Source organism: Pongo abelii, chromosome 5 (assembly GCF_028885655.2).
Source record: "Pongo abelii isolate AG06213 chromosome 5, NHGRI_mPonAbe1-v2.0_pri, whole genome shotgun sequence".
NCBI classification, from domain to species: domain Eukaryota; kingdom Metazoa; phylum Chordata; class Mammalia; order Primates; family Hominidae; genus Pongo; species Pongo abelii.
The window spans coordinates 168,499,702-168,520,082 of NC_071990.2; the positions used below are offsets into that span (position 1 = coordinate 168,499,702).

The 20,381-nt window shown below is 48.1% G+C and overlaps 1 protein-coding gene across 4 annotated transcripts in view; it reads right to left on the reverse strand.

The window, feature by feature from the left end:
* RPS6KA2 (ribosomal protein S6 kinase A2) overlaps positions 1 to 20,381 on the reverse strand; it is a 443,982-nt gene that overhangs the window by 81,690 nt on the left and 341,911 nt on the right. For all 4 annotated transcript variants that reach the window (XM_024248014.3, XM_054558435.2, XM_002817573.6 and 1 more), the window contains 3 exons: positions 7,629 to 7,709; positions 5,554 to 5,633; positions 1,809 to 1,915 (listed from right to left, as the gene is read on the reverse strand). In XM_024248014.3, the coding sequence (XP_024103782.3) occupies positions 1,809 to 1,915; positions 5,554 to 5,633; positions 7,629 to 7,709 (268 nt within the window). The remainder of the gene's footprint in view (positions 1 to 1,808; positions 1,916 to 5,553; positions 5,634 to 7,628; positions 7,710 to 20,381) is intronic.

Consider the following 20,381-nt stretch of genomic DNA (forward strand, 5'->3'; position numbering starts at 1 on the left):
TGAGAGGCCAGGCTCTGCAATCACCTCCCAATTAGGGAGGTGCGAAAGGGGACTCCCAGGGCTCAGAGCACCACGGGGTTCTAGGTCAGACCCACTTTGAAATGGAAATCTGGCCTCGTGCTGCTGCTCGTGTGGGGAGACAGCAGCTGCGGAGGCTGCTCTCTTCGTGGGATTACTCTGGATAAAGTCTTTTTTGATTCTACGTTGAGCATCCCTTATCTGAAATGCCTGAAACCAGAAGTGTTTAGGATTTGAGGATTTTGGAATATTTACTTATATATAATGAGGTATCTTGGAGATGGGCCACAAATCTGAACATAAAATTCATTTATGTTTCATATATACCTTCTACACATCACCTGGAGCTAATTTATAGAATATTTTAAAGAATTTTGTGTGTGAAACCACGTTTGTGTTAAGTGCTTATGCGTGGAGTTTTCCACTGGGGGGTGTAACATTGGGGCTCAAAAAGTTTTGGATTTTGGAGCATTTCAGATTCGGATGAAGGATGCTCCAGCTGTATTTACACATGTATTCAACTCATATGTGTGCCTGTGGTGTTCCACGGACTGGTGGTGAAGTCAGATATCAAGCACATGGGCAAATGCATTTTACATCCTGCAGTGGATATGGGATGTGTCCTGGTTTCTGGGTAAACCCAGCTGTTTCCTATAAATGATAGCTGCATCTAACAACACCAGCTTCAGAGCAGGGCTTGTCTTTTCTCAGTTCCATGCAGGTGACAGGGCAGGAATGTGGAGTGGCAACTGGGACGCGTTTGCAGACCCCAGGGCCCCCTTGGTCTTAGCTCACAGGCGTGGGGCTGCCTGGTGGTACCCTAGGCTGGTCGGTCCCACCAGGCCACAGGTGATGCCTCATCTAGGGGCGGCTGTGGGCCCTGGTCTGGGTGGGTAGCATTAATTGGCCCCTCAGGGCAGGGAATAGTGAGTGAGATAATCAGCTACTTCACCTCAGGGATACTGCTGAGGTCAACTCAACCTAAAATACCATCCTCCAAATCTCTTCTTTTCTAAGTGGATCACTCCTAGTTATGTGTCAGGTCTACAAAGAAAATGTAAAAACAACAACAACAAAATGAAAATGGGAAAACTATTATTTTGGAGGGACTTTAGTGTTCAAAAATTTAGAATAGATTAGCAAAATATCCTAGAAATAATAGCCTCACAGGTCACCACTGCCAAGGATATACAAATCTCAGTGGACTCTGGGCCTGAGAATTCTGGGGCCGTTGTCTTTTAGGTAAGTTCTTGGGAGAGCTGTTCTGACTGGGGGCCGACAGGTAACCGAGTAGAGGTTCATTGACCACATTCCTGGGGCTTGCTGAAGTAGATGAAAGGGCTTCCTGAATCTGGAGGACAGTAGGGAAGAGATGAGAGAGGAGGAGAAACTACCCTGGAGGCAGCCATGTTTGAGATGGTCCCCAATGGCCAGATGAGCCTCACCCAGGAGAGAGGGCAGGAATGTGGGTCAGGGTCGTGGGCGTGCCCCTCCCCAGCTCCGGCTTCCCGTGCGTCACAGACATGCACCTGAGCCTGGCCTCCCTCAGGCGTTATGAGCGTCAGTTGAGAATGGGCCTGGGCGTTTCCTATGCAAATCAGCAAGGCCATACTTGCATCTGGGTACCTGATGCCTGAGCCGGTCCTGCGGGCACAAGAGTCTCCCCAGCCTGCTCTCTGATACGTCCTCATTTAGGAAATAAATATCTAGCAGTGGCTACCAACATGGGCCAGCAAAACACACGGAGCTGATGGGCGTGGGGAAGTCAGCCCTAGTTTTTTCTCACTTACTTCTCGGGCTTCAGATCTCTGTAGATGATCCCCAGGCTGTGGAGATGATCTAAAGCCAAGGCCAGCTCAGCCAGGTAGAACTTGACATCCTCCTCGGTGAACATGACCTAGTAAGAAAAAAAAAAAAAACAAAAAAAAACGTTTAACTTGTTTTATGGCTGGTGTGTTTTAAAGAACTCTGCCAGGGAGACTGAGAGTCCACACTGGGGTCGGTTTGCTCTGTGGAACGCTATGGCCCCCCAGAGTGGTTTTCTGACTCTTCTCATGGAAAAGTGAGTTCCCTCTGCAGTTTTAAGATCAGTGGATGGAGACAAGGGCTTCCTGCAAAGGTGACTCATGCTGCCTTGAGAGTGGGGTGCTGAGATTCAGCCTCTCCTCTCTGTGTCCTTCTCACCCCTGCAAATCATTTGGCTCTGGAGTAGGTTTCTGGGTTTACATTCTAATATGAGTGCTGCTGATGCGAATTCATAACAAATTTAATACAAGTAAGACTCTGTGAGGGCTTGATGAGGTGACTGAAAATGGGTCTCAAATATCATTCTTTCCCCACGGATTATCTATCTCCACTCCTTGGGCTGATGCAAACTAGTAGCCTACGTAACCTGCTGTCAACCCAAAGTGGGATTAGTTCTACCAAAGATCACCCACAGGTGGTGCAGAGTCGGCTATGGGTGCCCCAAGCCGAGGGGGCGGGATGGGGAGGGGTTTCCGGGTGTTGGGGTGGGCAGCCACATTCTGGGATCCCATGTAGCTGGGATAGCTCAGGGCTGGGAGGTGACCAGGCAGGGATGGCCTAAGTGTCCATGTACCGGGGGCTCACTCAGGCCAGCCGAAATATGCATGAAGCCTCGGAGCCCAACAGACTCCAAAGCCATCGTCCCATAATGACTCATCCCCACCCCTGACTTGTTAGAATCAGCACATAGTTTTTGTAGACCCCCTTAAGAGGAAGCAAAATCATGACCACAAGCCATTTTCTATATTCGTCAGGAGAAATCAACGTTACGGAGACTACAAGTCCACATGATTACTGAATTCTCTCCGGTAAGCAGACGTGAAAAATCAGCACGCAGCCAGAAGGCTTCCTGGCAAACACAAAATTAGGAGAAGGGCAGCCAGGGGACCTGAACGGTGAGTGGCGTCAGGCCGACAGCTGGGCACCTGGTTCACACAGGGGGTTCTTCCACAGGGCTGGACATGCAGGCTCCGCATCCCGACAGTGACCAGTGGGTGCCAGCCACCCACCGGCCCTCCGAGTCCCCGTCCTCCGTTCCATGCTTGGCCAGCGCCTTTCCCGGATGTATGTTTCTTTTCTAGATTGGTTAATGTGCTCAGTGGACTGACTAACAGCACGTTCTGCTAGTGGCCTGGTTCTTTCCTCTGACTTGACATATCCACATGTGGCCCACCATGGGTTGTGTGTACAATTTAGGGCTCAGAGGCAAACCTGTCTTTCCACTCCCCTAGCTCTTAGTGTAACCCCCAAGGACAATAGCAGGAAGTTTCTCCATAGAAAGGAAGCACCTCACGGTGTGAGTTCTGCAGGTTTGCTGGCACAGCGACGGTCCCCATAAGATGCTGGGCCCCGTACTTGCCGAATGAGGACCCAAGGAAAAGACTTTCCGCAGGTTCCCAGCAACCCCATGAATCTGTGGTGCCCGCCCTGGACAGCTTTTCTCCTACTCTGAAATGAAGGCCCTCAGGAGAGACACACGTTCCCACGTGGGGAGTTGCAGGGCTTTTTGCTGAGTACTGTTGTCTTTTTGGTCAGGGAGCCCAACCACAGGTGTGTCATAGCAGCTGCTGGACAAAACCAGACCCCAAATGGACTGACTCCCTGTGGATAAGAGGGGAGCGGACAAACCAACAGATGATACCACACGAGGAATGGGCAGACGCCAGGCTCCAGCATCTTTGGAAGTGGCCACACAGCAGGCGGCACAGGAAGGGGCCAGACGCCAGTTCCCAAAGGGCTTTGTGTAGAGCTTGGATCAGGTTCTCCCGGCCCACTGTTTTTCCTCCATGCAAGGAGCCCCACAGAAACGTGCACCACTGCCCAAGGGACCGCTGGACGCAGAGGGACAGGGCAGCTGCGGTCTCTGGGACCCTTTGCGCCCGGTTCAGGAGCAGCTCTGCCTTGGTTTACTGTTCATCTGGGGCTTTGTGCAAGATAGCAGGGTCTCCTGCTGAAAAGGGGGAAGGTGGGGAAAAGGGAGTGGGGGGTGTGAAGGCCACTGTTGCTGTGAAAGCACCTCGGCCACTCCTCCTTTGTATAAGAGATGAACAAGCAGGATCATCAGAACGGAAAGCCTGGCACTGGCACTGCCATGGGCAGAATCTGCCTTTTGCCATCCCATGAAGCGGGGTGCTCTTCATGTCAATCAGGGCCACGGGGCTCTCAGGGTGTGGTGAAGTTGCATCCCGGAGAGTTCCTATCTAAGGCACTGGAGGTCAAGGAGAAGCCCTGGGGCATGCAGTAGCGGTTGTGAGACAAAGGTGGTGTGCGAAAACCACACCCGATGCTCCCGAACAGCCCCAATGTGTGGCCGGCTTAGCAGTACCTCCCTCTTCCCTCCCTCTTCCCAGGATGAAAAGTGAGACCCTGTGAGAGTCTTTCCCAGCCGCTCCTACCCACCGACCTGCACCTTCCATCTGCGCTAGCTGGGAGGTCAACAGCATGACTTATGGTCCCGGAGCTGCAGGGGCGCTGCCAGGGCCACCTGGGACGATTGCTAGGGCCACTTGTGCAGCTGCCTTAGAACCAACCAGCAATGCGCACAGCACACCAAACACACACACACACACACACACACGCCCACCCCACATCACACATAGCATACACCACACATACCACATACAGCATACACACACACACCAACACACACACACCCTACACATGCACACAGCACACCAAACACACACACACACCCACCCCACATCACACATAGCACACACCACACATACCACATACAGCACACACACACAGCTCATACATACACACACCCTACATAGGCACACAGGATGTCAAACACACAGACATCCCACACCACACAAAGCACATACCACACATACCACATATAGCACACACACACCCACACACATACACACCCCACACATATACACACCCTGCATATGCACACATGCACAAAGCACACCACGCACCCCACACATAGCACACACCACACACACCAACCCCACACATGCACACAGCATGCCAAACACACCCCCACATATAAACATAGTACACACACCATCACACACAGCACACATCACATACACCACAAATCACACACCTGACATAGACACACAGCACACATCACACATATACCACACACTTATCACACATGACACATGCACACCCCACACATGCACACACACTCACATTCCCACACACCACGCACACACAACCCCAAACACCAGGCACACATCCCCCACACACGCACTCAAACACACGCACACCCCACACATCATGCACATGCACTCACACATCCCCCATGCAAACCCCGCACATGCACACGCAGTCTCACACCCCCCACACCACACATCGTGCACACTTGCACACACTCACACATGTACACCCCTCCCACACACGCACTCTTGCACACACTCACACATGCACACCCCCCCACACACACACGCACTCTCGTACATGCTCACGTCCTCTCAGTGCTCTCCACCCCTCCTTCCCTTGAGTCCCAAACGGAAGCTCCTGCCCGCCCTCCTGTGTGATGCGGCGGCTGCTCACCTCTTTGGAGAGCCGGGTGAAGAGGTCCCCTCCCCGCAGGAAGTCCAGGATCAGGTAGAGCTTTCCTTCTGTCTGAAAGGCTGTGGGGGACAGAGACCCGCATTTTGACAGCTTGTCGAATGTCCTGTGACGACAGCGCTCTCTGGCTTCTCCCTGCTCACGGTGCTGCTTACTCCGGGAGGCTGAGCCACTTGAGGAACGGCAGGACCCCGGCTGGTGACCAGCTCAGAGGGGCAGCACCCGGCAGAGGGGGTCTGAAACTGTGAGCACTGCCCCTCTCTCACTGTTGTTAGGGGGCCTTGAGATTTCTTTCATCTTTCTTTTCTCTCCCCTCCTTCCCTTTTTTAATCGCAAAGGAATTGAAAGATACACGGGGAGAAAGCTGTGCATATTCAAGCTGGTATCGTTGCTGGCTTTTGTCGTAATGCATTAGTGAGCAGCCTGAAGATGGCTCTGGTGGGTTTGGAGGACATGTCCTTTCCGTCCTATGGAAGTGCCTTCTTCCTACAGAACTCCACTCTGGTACCAGGGAACCCCCCGCTTGCCTTCCTCTCTTGAGGCAGTTCTGGTGATGGGTCAGCCCAGTTATTTGTACATCAACAATGGGGCTCACGTCCTAGGTCTGGTCACCGTGAGCTACAACTGCAGACTTTCTGTTTCAGGCCACAGGCAGGCTACACAGCTCCTGCCCACACTCAGCAAGGGCCTGCCTCTGTTGAGCGGGCGCATGAGCATGGGAGGGTCTAGAGAAGCCCGTCACCATCGCCGCTGTGACGATGGTTGCTGCAGCGGCACTGGTGAGGCACCGCGTGGCGTCTATTTTATCTACAAAGGAAGTGTGGCTGGAAGGGATCCCAATATCCCTGCATACTAGAAAACGTTTTATTTTCTAAAAGTAAATGCTAGAAGCATCATAAATGTGGGGGTTTTAGAAACATAGCCTCTAGCTAGAAAGCCCTCTGCCAGGACTGTGTAAACTGAGTGTGCATTAAATGCTCCATCCTGGGCTTGGCAGGCAGGTGGAGGTGCTGAGTCACCACTCAGGTGATGTGGAAGTCTGTTTAAAGCTCTTCGTAGGACACCCGGTTCTCAATTTCTTCAGAAAAGCACCCTAGCAAGTAATGTAAATGACATGTGGGATGGGACTTGACACCAGCCACTTGGCAGCAGCGGAGGGGGCAGTTTTGGAAAGCCAGCCTCTGCGGCCTCCTCTGCCAGGAGATAGAGGTTTGCGACTGCGCTGCCCACGGCCGAGAAGGAACAGCAGGGTATGCCCAGCTTCTGCAGGCCTCCTTCATCCTGTCCTCAGATTCACGCAAATCTCACTAACACCTCCCCGACACACCACCTTGCCCTTTGCAACCAAGAACAAACTACTAGTTTTGTTGCTGTACCCTTCTGTACTTTGCCCATCTGGATTATTAGGTGGGAAAGTTTAATGTAATAAGCCATGAATCTGCAGCCACCATCTCATCACATCTTTTTTAAATTTGAAGATTTCACTTACTGCTTCTCTGTTGGGATAAAAAGGCAGACAGCAAATGAAAAGAAGTTGTGTGGCAAAGCAGCTATGTGGCCTTTGGTTAATTATTTGAGCCTCAAAACATGAAAATAATAAGCTACCTTGAATGGAAGTTTTGAGGGTTCAACGAGCTACTATCTTTAAACATGATATTCATTTGAAATGAAGAAGGTGTTACCATTTCTGGTTTAAAGAAATTATTGGGCCATAGAGTATTTTATTCTAAAATAACACAAAAATAAGTTATAGATTCACCCCAATCTAGGTTGAGATCTTCTAAATTATCAATGGTATGGTAATAATTTAATAATGGACGCCCCATCTAAAATTAGATCTTTGAGATGAAAACAGGGCTTCTTGCTCTTTCAAAGAAAATAAATACAGAAGAGATTAAGCGATCAGGATAGAAGGCACCTTCATCCCCAGGCAGGGCAGGACTCTATTGTATAGGAAAGATTTTCTTCTTTCTGATCTGTTATTTCTTTTTCAATTTTCTCTGATCTGGAGAAGGTTGCCCTGGGTCCTCTCTAAAGTGTCATTTTGACTCACTTACCATAATGAAGCTTCACAATGAAGGGGTGATTCACTTCTGCCAAGATGTCTCTCTCCATCTTCGATCTCACGCGGTCCCGAACTGCAAAGTAGAAAGATAAAGGCTTTCATGAGGCAGGAAATAAGAGTTCTGAGGAACACTGAACATGAAATACTAGATAGAATTCCCACCAACTTTTCATTACAAAATTTCAAACATATACAAAACTTGAAAAAGTTGTACAATAATCCTAGATTTAACAACTGCTTACATTTTAATACATTTGCTTTCTCTCTCTCAAATATATATATATGCATCTCTAGCTCTCCAAAAAATTAAAAATAAATTGTAGGCAGCACAGCATGTTACTCTGAGGTGCATGTGCAGGTGTCTCCTAAGAAAAAGGACAGTCTCTTAGCATAACTCTAACACCTACTGTCCCACGTAGGAAAACCAACAATCACTCCCTGAAACATCTAACATCCAATCTATATTCAGTCCTCCCCTCCACGTCGTTTTCCCAACCTAGGATCCAGTTCAATTATATTGGTTGTTAAATGTCTTTGTTTTGCTCCTAGAAGACAATGGTCCCACACCTAATTCCCTCACCCTGTATTTTTTCGTGGACTTTTTGGGAAGTCCAGGTCAGTTTTTGTCTGTAGAATGTTCTACATTCTGGGTTCGTCTGATGGTTGCTCAATTGCTTTCTATAACTCTTGTATTTCTTGTAAACTGGAGGCGTGATAAGATTGGGGCTAAATGTTTTTGGTCACCAGGTGATGCCTGTACTTTAGCCTGCCTCAGATTAGGGGGTGCCTGCTGGACTCACCCTCTCTGTGTGATGCTAAACGTGATGTGTGGTTGAGGTGGCAGGTCACCATCTCTCCATAGAAAAGGTCTTCATGTCCCTTTGTAAGTAACAAGCACCTGTGGGCTGATATCTGGCATGGAGTGACCTGTGGGTTCCCTAACAGTCCTTCATCCACTGGTGTTAGCATACACATGTGATCCCTGCCTGAATCATTCAGGGCTACAGAACAGCCGTGTTCACATTTCTGATGGAACTGGAAATCAAGAGGAAGATTCCTTCTCTCCGTCTCCATGAAGATAACCATGGACTATGTACTTTCTGTTGAATTTAGAGTGTTACAACAGTTACATATTCTTCTTAGTGCTCACACTATCTCAAGTTTGGCCATCTGGGAATACAGATGTAATTAGTTTTGATGCAAAAACAAATGAACAAACAAAGAGCACCACTTGAGTAAGAACAGCTTTAGTATTCCCCTGAACAAGCTGCTACACCCAGGGCAGTATCCGGGACCTCACACAGCCCCATGAGTGACAGGAGGAAATTTCTTCAAACATTTCTATTGGGACAAATATGGTAAGTATTGTATCATGGGCCAGGTATTTAAATTTATCCATATTTAGGACTTGTGATATATACTGCTAAAGTTTTGTTTAAGAAATTCTTCACCAAGACTGCTGCAATAATAATAAGAAAGTAGAAAATAACAAATTGGGAGGATGTGGAGAACTTGGAACCATCGTGCATTGCTGATGACAGTGTAAAATGGTGCAGTCACTGAGGAAAATAGCTTGGTAGTTCCTCACAAAGAAGAAGAATTACTGTGCGACCCAGCAACTCTGCTCATAGGATACACATCCAAAAAAACCAAAAGCATGGATTTGAACGGGTTCATCCACCCATGTTCATGGCAGCATTATTTACAACAGAAAAGGAGGAAGCAACACAAGCGTCCATCAACAGATGATGAACAAAATGTGATGCTGTAGTAAATACACACATGTACACAAACACACACACACGCACAATGGGATATTATTCAGCTCTAAAAAAGAGTAAAATTCTAACACACAATATGAATGAAACCTCAGGACATTATGTTAAGTGAAATAAGCCAGACACAAGAGGACAACTATTGTATGATCCCACTTATAACATTTGCCCAGAATAGCCAGAATCAGAGAGACAGAAAGCAGAATCGTGGTGAACAGGAGCTGGAAGAGGGAGAATGGGAAGTCATTGTTTCCATTTGGGATGATAAAAAGGTTTTGGGTATAATATTGGTGAGGACAACATTGTGAATGTATTGATGTCACTGAACTGTTCACTGACAAATGGTTAAAGTAATCAATATTATGTTATATATGTCTTACCACAGTTAAAAAGAGAAAGTCCTTCCTCATTCCTGGGTCCCTGAGTTTCACTGTCTCAACTGGTTTTAATGCTTACACCTAGGATTCAGGCTGTCTGAAGTCCGCCTTTGTCTTTGGTGTTGGGACAGTTATGCTTTCCCGTTTGGTCTGTAATAGTGTCTCCTGGGGCCCAGGTGGTGACTGTGGTGTCTAGCCCTGCACCCCAGCTCACTGTTAGTGTCACTGTACCCTACTCTTGGCTTCGGTTTCCTCATATACAAACTGGATGAGATGGCTCCCACCTCCTGGGGCTGACTGAGAAACCTATGCAGTGATGTATGTGCCACAACAACACGGGGCCCGCCCACACTGTGCCGCTTCAGGTGTCATTGCAGTGACACCTTTATTATATGCTCAGATCCCCGTTTTTTTTTCTTTTTCTTTTTTTCTGATCTCTCCTTGCTGTTCCACTGCTCTGCCCATCCCTCTTCTAACCCCAGACCCTTGTCATCACAGTGGTCCTGTGACATTCCTTAGAGCAGGGGTGTCCAATCTTTTGACTTCCCTGGATCACACCGGAAGAACTGTCTTGAGCCACACATAAAATACACTAACACTAGCGATAGCTGACGAGCTTTAAAACATCACAAAAAATCTCATAATCTTTTAAGAAAGTTTACGAATTTGGGTTGGGCTGCATTAAAAGCTATCCTGGGCCCCATGTAGCCCACAAGCTGTGGGCTGGACAAGCTTGCCTTAGAGTCTAGACGGGCATCAAGTAGGCACCCAGCAGGCAGTGCTGTGACAGAGCTGCGGGATACTAGTGTCTCCCCTAAACCTCAGCACCTCCTTCCCCAGTGGTCCTCGCAGTTCCTAATCCCTTGAGACCAAAACACCAAGGTGGAGGGTGCGGGAGCGACTGCTTATCACTTATGCCCAAGGGGACACAGGAGGCCCTTCTTCTGCCTCAACTCACGAAATCAGGATTTTATTGCTTAAAAGACCTTGGGGAGCATGCAATTCAACCCCATGTTCTTACAGAAGAGGAAACATGCTCACTGCAGTAAAAAGCATTGCTTAAAGTTAGATAGCTCCTGGTAGCCTGGAGGAAGCAGACCCCTGCCTGCCCCCCTCCACTGGGTGAAGGCCTGGTGTATGTCCCAGCCAGTGTGCGAGCACTGTCCTCACTAGACACAGGGGCAGCATGGACTGTGGCACAGAAGACAAACTGCTGGGGAGGAAAAGGGGGAAGCAAGCAACCTGGGCTGAAGGAGATTTAATGAGAGGGGCCATGAATGGAAACCACTGCCCCAGTCGTTAAAGTGGAGCACTGTGTTCAGAAGCCAGGATAGCGCAGAACACTTTCAAAGAATACAATTTTGTACCCCTGGCTATGATTTTCTCTCTAGAGTAATGACCCCGGAGTTTAGAGATTCTTTTCTTCCTTTCTGATTGTAGTCATTGTGTGCAAACCTTTTCAGAAGGCTCTCCTGCAGAATTTAGTCTTGCACCCGCTCCTGTTTATCATTTGTGAGTTCATGTCTTAGTGATCTGGATTCTGCGTGCTGGTCAGAGTAGTTTTTCTTCTCTATGTAGGTGAACTGGAAAATAGGCCATAGGATCGTGGATTTTGGGGAGATGTGAGAGCAAAGGTAGGCTCGGTCTTCCTAGCCCTTTTGCAAATCAGACAGCTGAATGGTGAGGTCACAATTCTTGCTGCTTGGCCTCAAATTCCTTCCTCCCCCACCTCTTCTCCTGGGCCCACTCCTTTCCCATCACTGCTTCTCAGTCTTCTTTGTGCTGGGTGTTTGGAATGTGAAGAGGCAGGCTCTGCCCTCCAGGAAGTGAGAGCCCAGTGGGGAGATGCCCTGTGGTAATGGCAGCAATGGGCCACCAGAGGGTGACCAGTCCCACCCCTTGTGTGCTGGGGGAGCTGTGCATGCTGGGGGAACTGGAAAAGGCCTGGGAGGTTTTCACAGAGGAGGGGCTAAGCCTTACAGGGGACCCGGGAGCCTCCAGGTGCTTGGGCAGGAGGATACAGGCCAAGGGATGGCCCCGTAGGGTGGCAGCTGGGGTACCCTCAGGGATGCCGGTGGGCTGGCGCACAGAGCTGCAGTGCCACACTGATGAGGCCTGCGGGCAGGGACATGTGGGCCTGGGGAGCCAAGAGACCATGGAGAGGACTTTCACACAGCACGTGTTTAGGGCCTCTAGATTTAAGACGTCATGTGGAGGACGCAATAGCAACATGGCCGGAATGGACAACGTGGCTAGAATGGGGCAAAAGGATACTGCTATCCAGCCCTGCAGAGGGACAGATCTGGCCTGGAGAAGGGAGAACTGAGACCTCAGGACCTCTCAGCTGCTGAGGATAAAAAAAAGGGAGCCGCATCGTCCTAGCCCTCTGCCTGGGTGACTGGGGGAGAAATGAGCCAGGAGAGAAGTTAGGTGGTGAGCAGGGAGAGAAGAGGCCACCTGCATTCTCGGCCTGTCGAGTGCTGGGGACATGAGGGGCTCAGGAAAAGACTTGGTTTGGAGCTTTGCTGGAAATACAGATGCAAACGCCCACCCCACAGCAGCAGCCAAGGGTGCCCGAGGACCACCGGAGGATATGTAGGATGAGAGTAGGACCATGGTGAGGACCTCGGTGGGGGTACTGTTGTTCTGGGGAAGGAGGGAGAGAGGATGCACCATGATGTGGTCCGCAGTGGGAAGACCCAGAGGAGACAGACAGAGAAATCAGGAAATGTGAAAGAAGTGTTTGGTGGCAGCAGATGCTCAAGACAGTCCACCAGGTGGGGACTGCAGGAGGCCGCTGGTGGAGGTGCGTGACTCACAGCCGATTCATCAGGGGCGACGTGATGAGGACATTGCTCATCCCCGGGGAGGGGCGTGCAGCTGGGTCTGTGATGTGGTGGGTGAGTGAAGTCAGCATCTGTGTAACCCCTTGGTGTGACTTTTAGAAACTCTGATATACTTTCTTATTAAAACATTTTATCCATTCATTCTTGAAAAAATAGTTCCTGATGTAGATAAAAATAAGAGAGCTTGTTTTATTAAACATGACTGCAGTTATGCACCGGAGAGGACACTCTGAAGGGCAAAACCTCATATCAGCATCGGCGTGACGTCATTAGGATGCTCTCAACACAAGCTGGAGATTGCCGAATGGAGCTCTTGTATCTACTACCCTAGCTCTGCAGCAGAGGAGAATGAATGTAGGGAGGAAAAGCAAAATGATTCACAGGGAAAGTGTTACAAAGAATGTCTCTGTGAAAGGAAAATCAATCCTGGGGCCCCCACATCACAAGCTAAAGGGAAAAGTCAAGCTGGGAGCTGCTTAGGGCAAATCTGCCCCCCATTCTATTCAAAGTCACCCCTCTGCTCACTGAGATCAATGCAGATCTGATTGCCTCCTTTGGAGAGGCTAGTCAGAAACTCAGAAGAATGCGACCATTTGTCTCTCATCTACCTATGACCCGGAAGCCCCCTCCCCGCTGAAGACTGGAAAGTCTTCCCACCTTTGCTTCGAGTTGTCCAACCTTTCCAGACTGAACCAATGTTCATCATACATATGTTGATTGATGTCTTATGTCTCCCTAGAATGTACAAAAAACCAAACGGTCCCCTGACCACCTTGGGCACATGCTGTCAGGACCTCCTGAGGTTGTCACAGGTGCATGTCCTCAACCTTGGCATAAACTTTTTAAATTAACTGAGACCTGTCTGAGATTTTGGGGGTTCACATCTCCATTGCCCACCTCTCCCCCGTTACAGCCTCCAATAGCTACAGCCAGTGTGAGCACCAAAGAGTTTCAGGGAGTTAATGAAAGCAAACATGGAATCTATTCACTCAGCACAAAGACCCCAAAGGAAGAAAGGACACAGTGGAGTCAGAAAGATTTCTCTCAAAGTAAAAGCAAAGGCCTGGGCAGAAGACACAGGGCTCATGAATGCAGGCAGGCTCTGCAGGAAGCCGGGGATGGGGAGGGCAGGAGTGACTGCACGCAGTGGGAGGGGTGGGGAGGCTGCCCCTTCTAGGATGATTAAACAACAAGTCTCTCTCTCTCTGAGCTGCCTGCTGGCATCAAACAAAGTTAAACTCAATAAGGAAAATTTCTCTGTCACATATCACACAGCCAACGGGGCTGCCATTGAGGACCCGTGGGCTCTGCCACGCCCTAGACTCAGAATGCTTCCACACGGGGAAATCCTCATGAGATGCATGTGGCCAGGCTTCCTACGCTGTGCGCTTTATCTCAGCAGAGCAGGCCCAGGCTCGGCAGGGCCCGTGGGAGGGCAGGCCGTCCATCACCCCAATGTGCCTCCTCTTCTGGGTGAAGTCCCTGTTCCATCTGCCAGGCCCTGCATGCTCTGAAGCTGAGACCTGGTGAAGCAGCATGGCAGAGAAAAGGGAGGTTCCTACTCCATCTTGCCATCTCCTTGCAAAGCTTGGTCTTTGACTCTAGGTAAGAGCATCTAAAAATCCTTTAAATAGGACCAATGTTATTGAATTCACATCCATTTGGAATGAAGAACATTGTTTAGCCACATGTCTGACTTTAGAGCGTTGGTAAGGAAAACTTGGTAAGTCTGGTGAAAAATTAGAGAAAGATAGATGTCTTATATTCAAATTTTGAAGGGACCATCTAGTTACAGTAAAAAAAAAAAAAAAAACCAAAAAAAAAGGTCTCCTCCCTATATCTTACACTAAAATAAATCCCAGATCTATTAAAGAATTACTTAAAAAAAAAAACAAAACAAAAAAACCCCACAAAGCTGGCCAGGCACAGTGGCTCCTACCCGTAATCCCAACATTTTGGGAGGCTGAGGTGGGTGGATCACTTGAGCCCAAGAGTTGGAGACAAGCCTGAGTGTTGGGAACGGGCCCCCAAATCTGGCCATAAACTGGCCCCAAAACTGGCCATAAACAAAATCTCTGCAGCACTGTGGCGTGTTCATGATGGCCTTGGTGCCACGGCTCACCCAGGGTGGAGAACAACTTAAGGCGTTCTTAAACCACAAACAACAGCACGAGCGATCTGTGCTTTAAGGACCTGTTCCTGCTGCAGATAACTAACCAATGCCATCCTTTTATTTGGGCCCATCCCTTTATTTCCCATAAGGAATACTTTTAGTAAATCTTACGACTGGCTTGCTGTCAGTAAATATGTGGGTAAATCTCTGTTCGAGGCTCTTAGCTCTGAAGGCTGTGAGACCCCTGATTTCCCACTCCACACGCTATATTTCTGTGTGTGTGTCTTTAATTCCTCTAGCACTGCTGGGTTAGGGTCTCCACGACTGAGCTGGTCTTGCCACCTGAGCAACACGGTAAAACCCTGTCTCTACTAAAAATACAAAAAATTAGCCAGGAATGGTGGTGTGTACCTGCAGCCCTAGCTACTTGGGAGGCTGAGGTGGGAGAATCTCTTGAGCCTGGGAAGTTGAGGCTGGGTGACAGGAGTAAAAAACACTGCCTCAAAAAAAAAAAAATGCAAAACAAATTATAACAAAGGTGAACACTTATCTGGTGTCTGGATGGAGAATCTTTTTTGTTTTTTAAATATAAACTATGGAAGAAATAACACAGGAAAGATAGTTACAAAATATTTACAAATTGGCCATTCAAAAAGATTATAAAATTAAAAGGCAAAAAAAAAATATGGTTATCTTAAACAAGCAGAAAAAAGGTCAAAAGCCAAAATAAATACAATACCCCAATACTACCATTATGCTTACAGTAATAAATAAACAGAGAATCCAGCCCTGACAGTGAATGCAACATATTCCAGATTAAACTCATCAGTGCAGGGAAGACGTTTTTATAAGAATGTTCTGTACAGTTGACTCCCTGGGCACAATGTGGCCTAACACAAGTATATGTTGGGTTTAGGGTGGCAGAAAACAGGAAAAGGATGTGTTCATTCCAGGGCAGGGCTGTATTACTGCTGACAACACTGTGTAACTGACCATGCCTAGTTTCCATATATGAACACAAGGACAAACTAAACAAGATGTCAAGAGACAAGGACAGTCATCACACCAAGCAATGCCCACACCAAGCAATGGCTCTTCAAGAGGGACTAGGGAAGATGTTCAGGTCTGTGCAAATTCTAGCTTTGCTGGACAGAGCTGCAATCCACTGACCTCACCATTGCCCACCCTAGGTGGTGTCGGTCATTCATGGCCCATATCCAGGAATGGAATGAGAGAGCTGGAACCATGGATCTGCCAACTGACAGCCATGGAGTGATTCTTCCACTAAGAAACAGACAGTGAAAGCAAATGTTTCATTTTCTGATGCTGAGTACGTTCAAGCCGCCTCTTTGACAGCCAGGGAGTCCAAGGAGTTTTCATTTCTAAGATCTAGATGTATAAAAAAGAAAACCAAGTGAAGAGGTTTCTTCAGAAATGTCAGCAACAATTTCCTGTTGGATAGTTCTAGACTACTGGAGACTCTGGAGCCAGGCCATTTGGGCCAGGCTATAGCCTCTCTGTGATGTTTATTCTCTGGTACTTAACAGGTTAGTCTGGAGTTGACTGGGGATTGCTACTATAGATGTGAAAAGAATAAATGTTCTAGGCTATCTTGAGATTCGCTAATAAATGGTAGGCACTGGAGATAAGTGAAAATTTCATTGTCCTTCAAATCAGCCCTCTATTTGTGGCCAACCTGCCGCGTTTCGGGTTTGGATGATGTGGTTTCCACTGTTTACTTTGCTCTGTTCAGCAACCTGTGCCTACTGGTACCAGCTCTAACTGCCATGTGCTCTTTACCTGTCATGGCCCCAAGACAATCCCTGGGGCTGAGATGGTTGTGGAGGCACCAACAGGTTCACCCCACTGTGAAGGGCACACTGGTTTCCTTCCCAGGAAAACATGGGAGGAAGCACTTTGTGAGATTATCCTGGCAGGCATAGGATATATGATGCGCAACTAGAGCTACTTTCTGGAACCCCTCTTCAAGGTGCCTCTTTTCAGGCAGCAATGCCTGCATTTGTGTTTCTGATTTTTAAATGATCTCCACCAATAGACATTATATGTATATTACATTATATAGCATATTGTGGTGGTTAGTTTTATGTGTCAACTTGACTGGGCTAAGAGATGCCCAGAGAGCTGGTGAACCGTGATTTCTGGGTGTGTGTGTGAGGGCGTTTCTGGAAGATATCAGCATTTGAATTGGTGGACTGAGTAAAGATCACCCTCCCCTATATGGGCAGGCACCATCCAGTCCACTGAGGGCTGGAATAGAACAAAAAAGCAGTGGGAGAGGAATCTGCTCCCTGTTGAACTGGGACATGCATGTTTTCTAGCCCTCGGAAATCAGTGCCTGGTTCTTGGACTGAGACTTAAACCATTGCTCTCCTCTCCCCACACCAAGTTCTCAGGACTTCGAATTCAGACTGAAACTTATACCACCAGCTTTCCTGGTTCTCAGGACTTCGAATTCAGACTGAAACTTATACCACCAGCTCTCCTGGTTCTCAGGACTTCCAATTCAGACTGGAACTTGTACCACCAGATCTCCTGGTTCTCAGGACTTCGAATTCAGACTGGAACTTATACCACCCACTCTCCTGGTTCTTGGGACTTTGAATTCGGACTGGAACTTATGCCACCAGATCTCCTGGTTCTCAGGACTTCGAATTCAGACTGGAACTTATACCACCCACTCTCCTGGTTCTTGGGACTTTGAATTCGGACTGGAACTTATGCCACCAGCTCTCCTGGTTCTCAGGCCTTTGGATTTGAACTGAATGACACCCCAGCCTTTCTGGTTCTCCAGCTTGCAGACAGAAGCTCCTGGAGCTTCTCAGCCTTCATACCCATGTGAGCTGATTCCTGTAATAAATCTCCCTCTAAGAAATGTAATCCATCCTGTTGGTTGTGTTACTCTGGAAAATCCTGAATAATACAGAATTTGGTACCCAGAAGTGGGATGTCCCTATAATAAAACCTAAGAATGGAGAAGTAGCTTTGGAACTGGGTAATGAGTAGAGGCTGGAAGAGTTCTGAGATACAGCTAGAAAAGGCCTATCTTGCCATGAACAGACCTTTCAATGTGATTCTGGTGAGGACTTAGAAAGAAAAGGAGAGCTGTAGAGAAGGCCTACATCTTCTTAGGGAATAACTAAGGAATCCTGAATGCTGACAGGAAGTCAGTATGGACCAGCCATCTCCACAGAAGCGGGCAGCGATTCTCCAAGGCAACAGAAACATGACCCTGCGGCCAACTCAGAGAGCATCAGGGTTGCCCATCCATGTCAGGCCAGCACAAGAGCCCCAGGGTAGAACGATTTAAAAGTAGCAGCCACTGGTGCCTGGTGACCTCAAGGGCGCTGCCTCACATCATGGGCTGCCCACTCTCCAGCACTGCTGTCCCTGGCTGTCCCGGGTACAGCTCTGCCTTGGGCAGACCCTGGTGCCCTGTGAGCCCCAGCAGTTGCCCTCTGGAGGGAGCAGGTGGCAAAGGCTGGCAGTGACTGCGTGGTTCTCTTTTCCCTACCATGGGGAGTGCAGGAGCCTTGGGGGTGTGGCTGCCCCTACCTAAATTTCAAAGGCTGGGGTCCAGGCACAGAACCACTGTGGGGCCATCCAACTACACTGGATTGGGTCACCCAAAACCGTGGGGGGCCACCCAAAGACGTGGGGCCAGGGACTTGGAGAGCCGACCCCTGCCCTGCAAAGCTCTGGGACAGGACCGCCAACTCGGTATGTCCAAAAGGCAGGACCCCTGCTCCAGTGGGTCTGGAGGGCACAGCATCTAGTCAAAGAGGATTATTCTGGAGTCTTGAGGTTCCATGTTATTTTCCCTGTTGAGTTTTAGACTTACTTGGGACCTGTTACTCCTTTTCTTTCCTATTTCTCCTTTTGGAAAGAAAATGTCTGTCCTATGCTGGTCCCACCACTGGATTTTTGAGGCACAGAGCTCATGTGGTTTCATAGGCTCACAGCTGGAGGGTGATTGTGGTCAGGATGAATTGTACCTTGGATCTCACTAATACAGAGAGATTGTAGAGATACTGACATTGGGGATCAGAGGAAACCATATGATTTGGATGAGATGTTGGGCTTTAGACTTGAGTTGATGTGGGAATGAAGCAGAGGCTATGGAAATGGGATGAATGTGGGAAAGATATGAATTTTAGGGACTGGGGTGGAACGCTATAGACTGTGTATGTTCCCCCCACTAAATTCATATGTTGAAACCTAACCCCCAGTGTGATGGTTTTAGGTGGGGCCTCTGGGAGGTGATTAGGTCAGAAGGGTGGAGCCCTCATGCATGGGATTAGTGCCCTTAGAAATGAGACCCCAGAGAGCTCATTCATGCCTTCCATCAAGTGAGGACACAGCCAGGAGATGGCTATGAACCAGGCAGCAGCCCTTCCCAGGCACGAAATCTGACACAGCCTGGATCTTGGACTTGTGGCAGAACTGTGAGAAAAAGGTTTCTGTTGTTTAGAAGCCACACAATCTATGATGTTCTGTGATATCTGCCTGAATGAACTAAGACACGTATCGCATCATATTACAGCATACTGTTCTGTTCTGTTCTATCTAGGTGATAATACAAAAGAAAATTAAGGTTAAGATAAAATTAAATTAAATGCAATTGTGTCAGCTGCTATGAAGATGAGAAATGGCTGTGTAAATGCACCTTAGGAAACCACTGTGTGGGGGACGTAGTGGATGCTGCCCTGACCGTGCAGTGCCAATAGCTCTGCTGCCACAAGCCCATGGGACCCTGGCTTCTGCACACACCTCTGTGGGGGGCTGAGCATATGCAGACGGCTTTGGTGACCTGAAGGCCTGGCAGTCAGAGGCTCGATGATGCTTTGTGTTTGATGCAGCGCAACTGGAGGGATTTTGAAGACTGAGCTGACAGACACACTTTAGCCTGAGACTTACCAGCACTGGAGAGTGTGGGCTGTGCTAAACTCAGTCTCCCCCACTGGGCAGCCATTGCCTGAGACTTCCTTTCTTTACCCCCAAAAAGGCTATTGAGCCTGAAATTATATCCCGAGCAGTCTCCCGGATGCAGAATAAAAGTCCTTCTTCCCACAATATCTTTTAGCTTTCAAAGGTTTAATTCATAGTAAAAAACAGGCTTCCATGAGCCATTCTGTTGCTAAACTTTTGGGGGGCAAATTTTTACAGTTAATTACTCCACAAATAAAGGAAGAGAAGAAAACCATAAATAATAATAAGAAAAGTTAACCACACTGATTACCATAATGGGCATGGCTCCCCAAAAGGTGTCTTTTTATTCTTCTATACTCAAGTATTTTTAAAAAGACTGATATGGTTACTTAGCTGACTTCCTTAATAGAGAATCTTTGTGCAGAAAAATCTTAAGCCCATTACTCTTAAGTACTTACACTGCACAGGTATTAAAGATGATAAGTAATGAAAAAAATCTATTTCCTCCTTTTTGAATATCTGTAATTCAAGAAATGCAACTCTGGTAATAAACACATAGAGGACTCCACCATACAGAGGTGGGTGTATCTGTAATGAATCAGATGCCTGTTAGATAAGGGTGATGTTTACCTGAAATGCAAGAGACAGAGTGAGATTGTACCTTACAAAGGGCTTGAGAAAGACAGA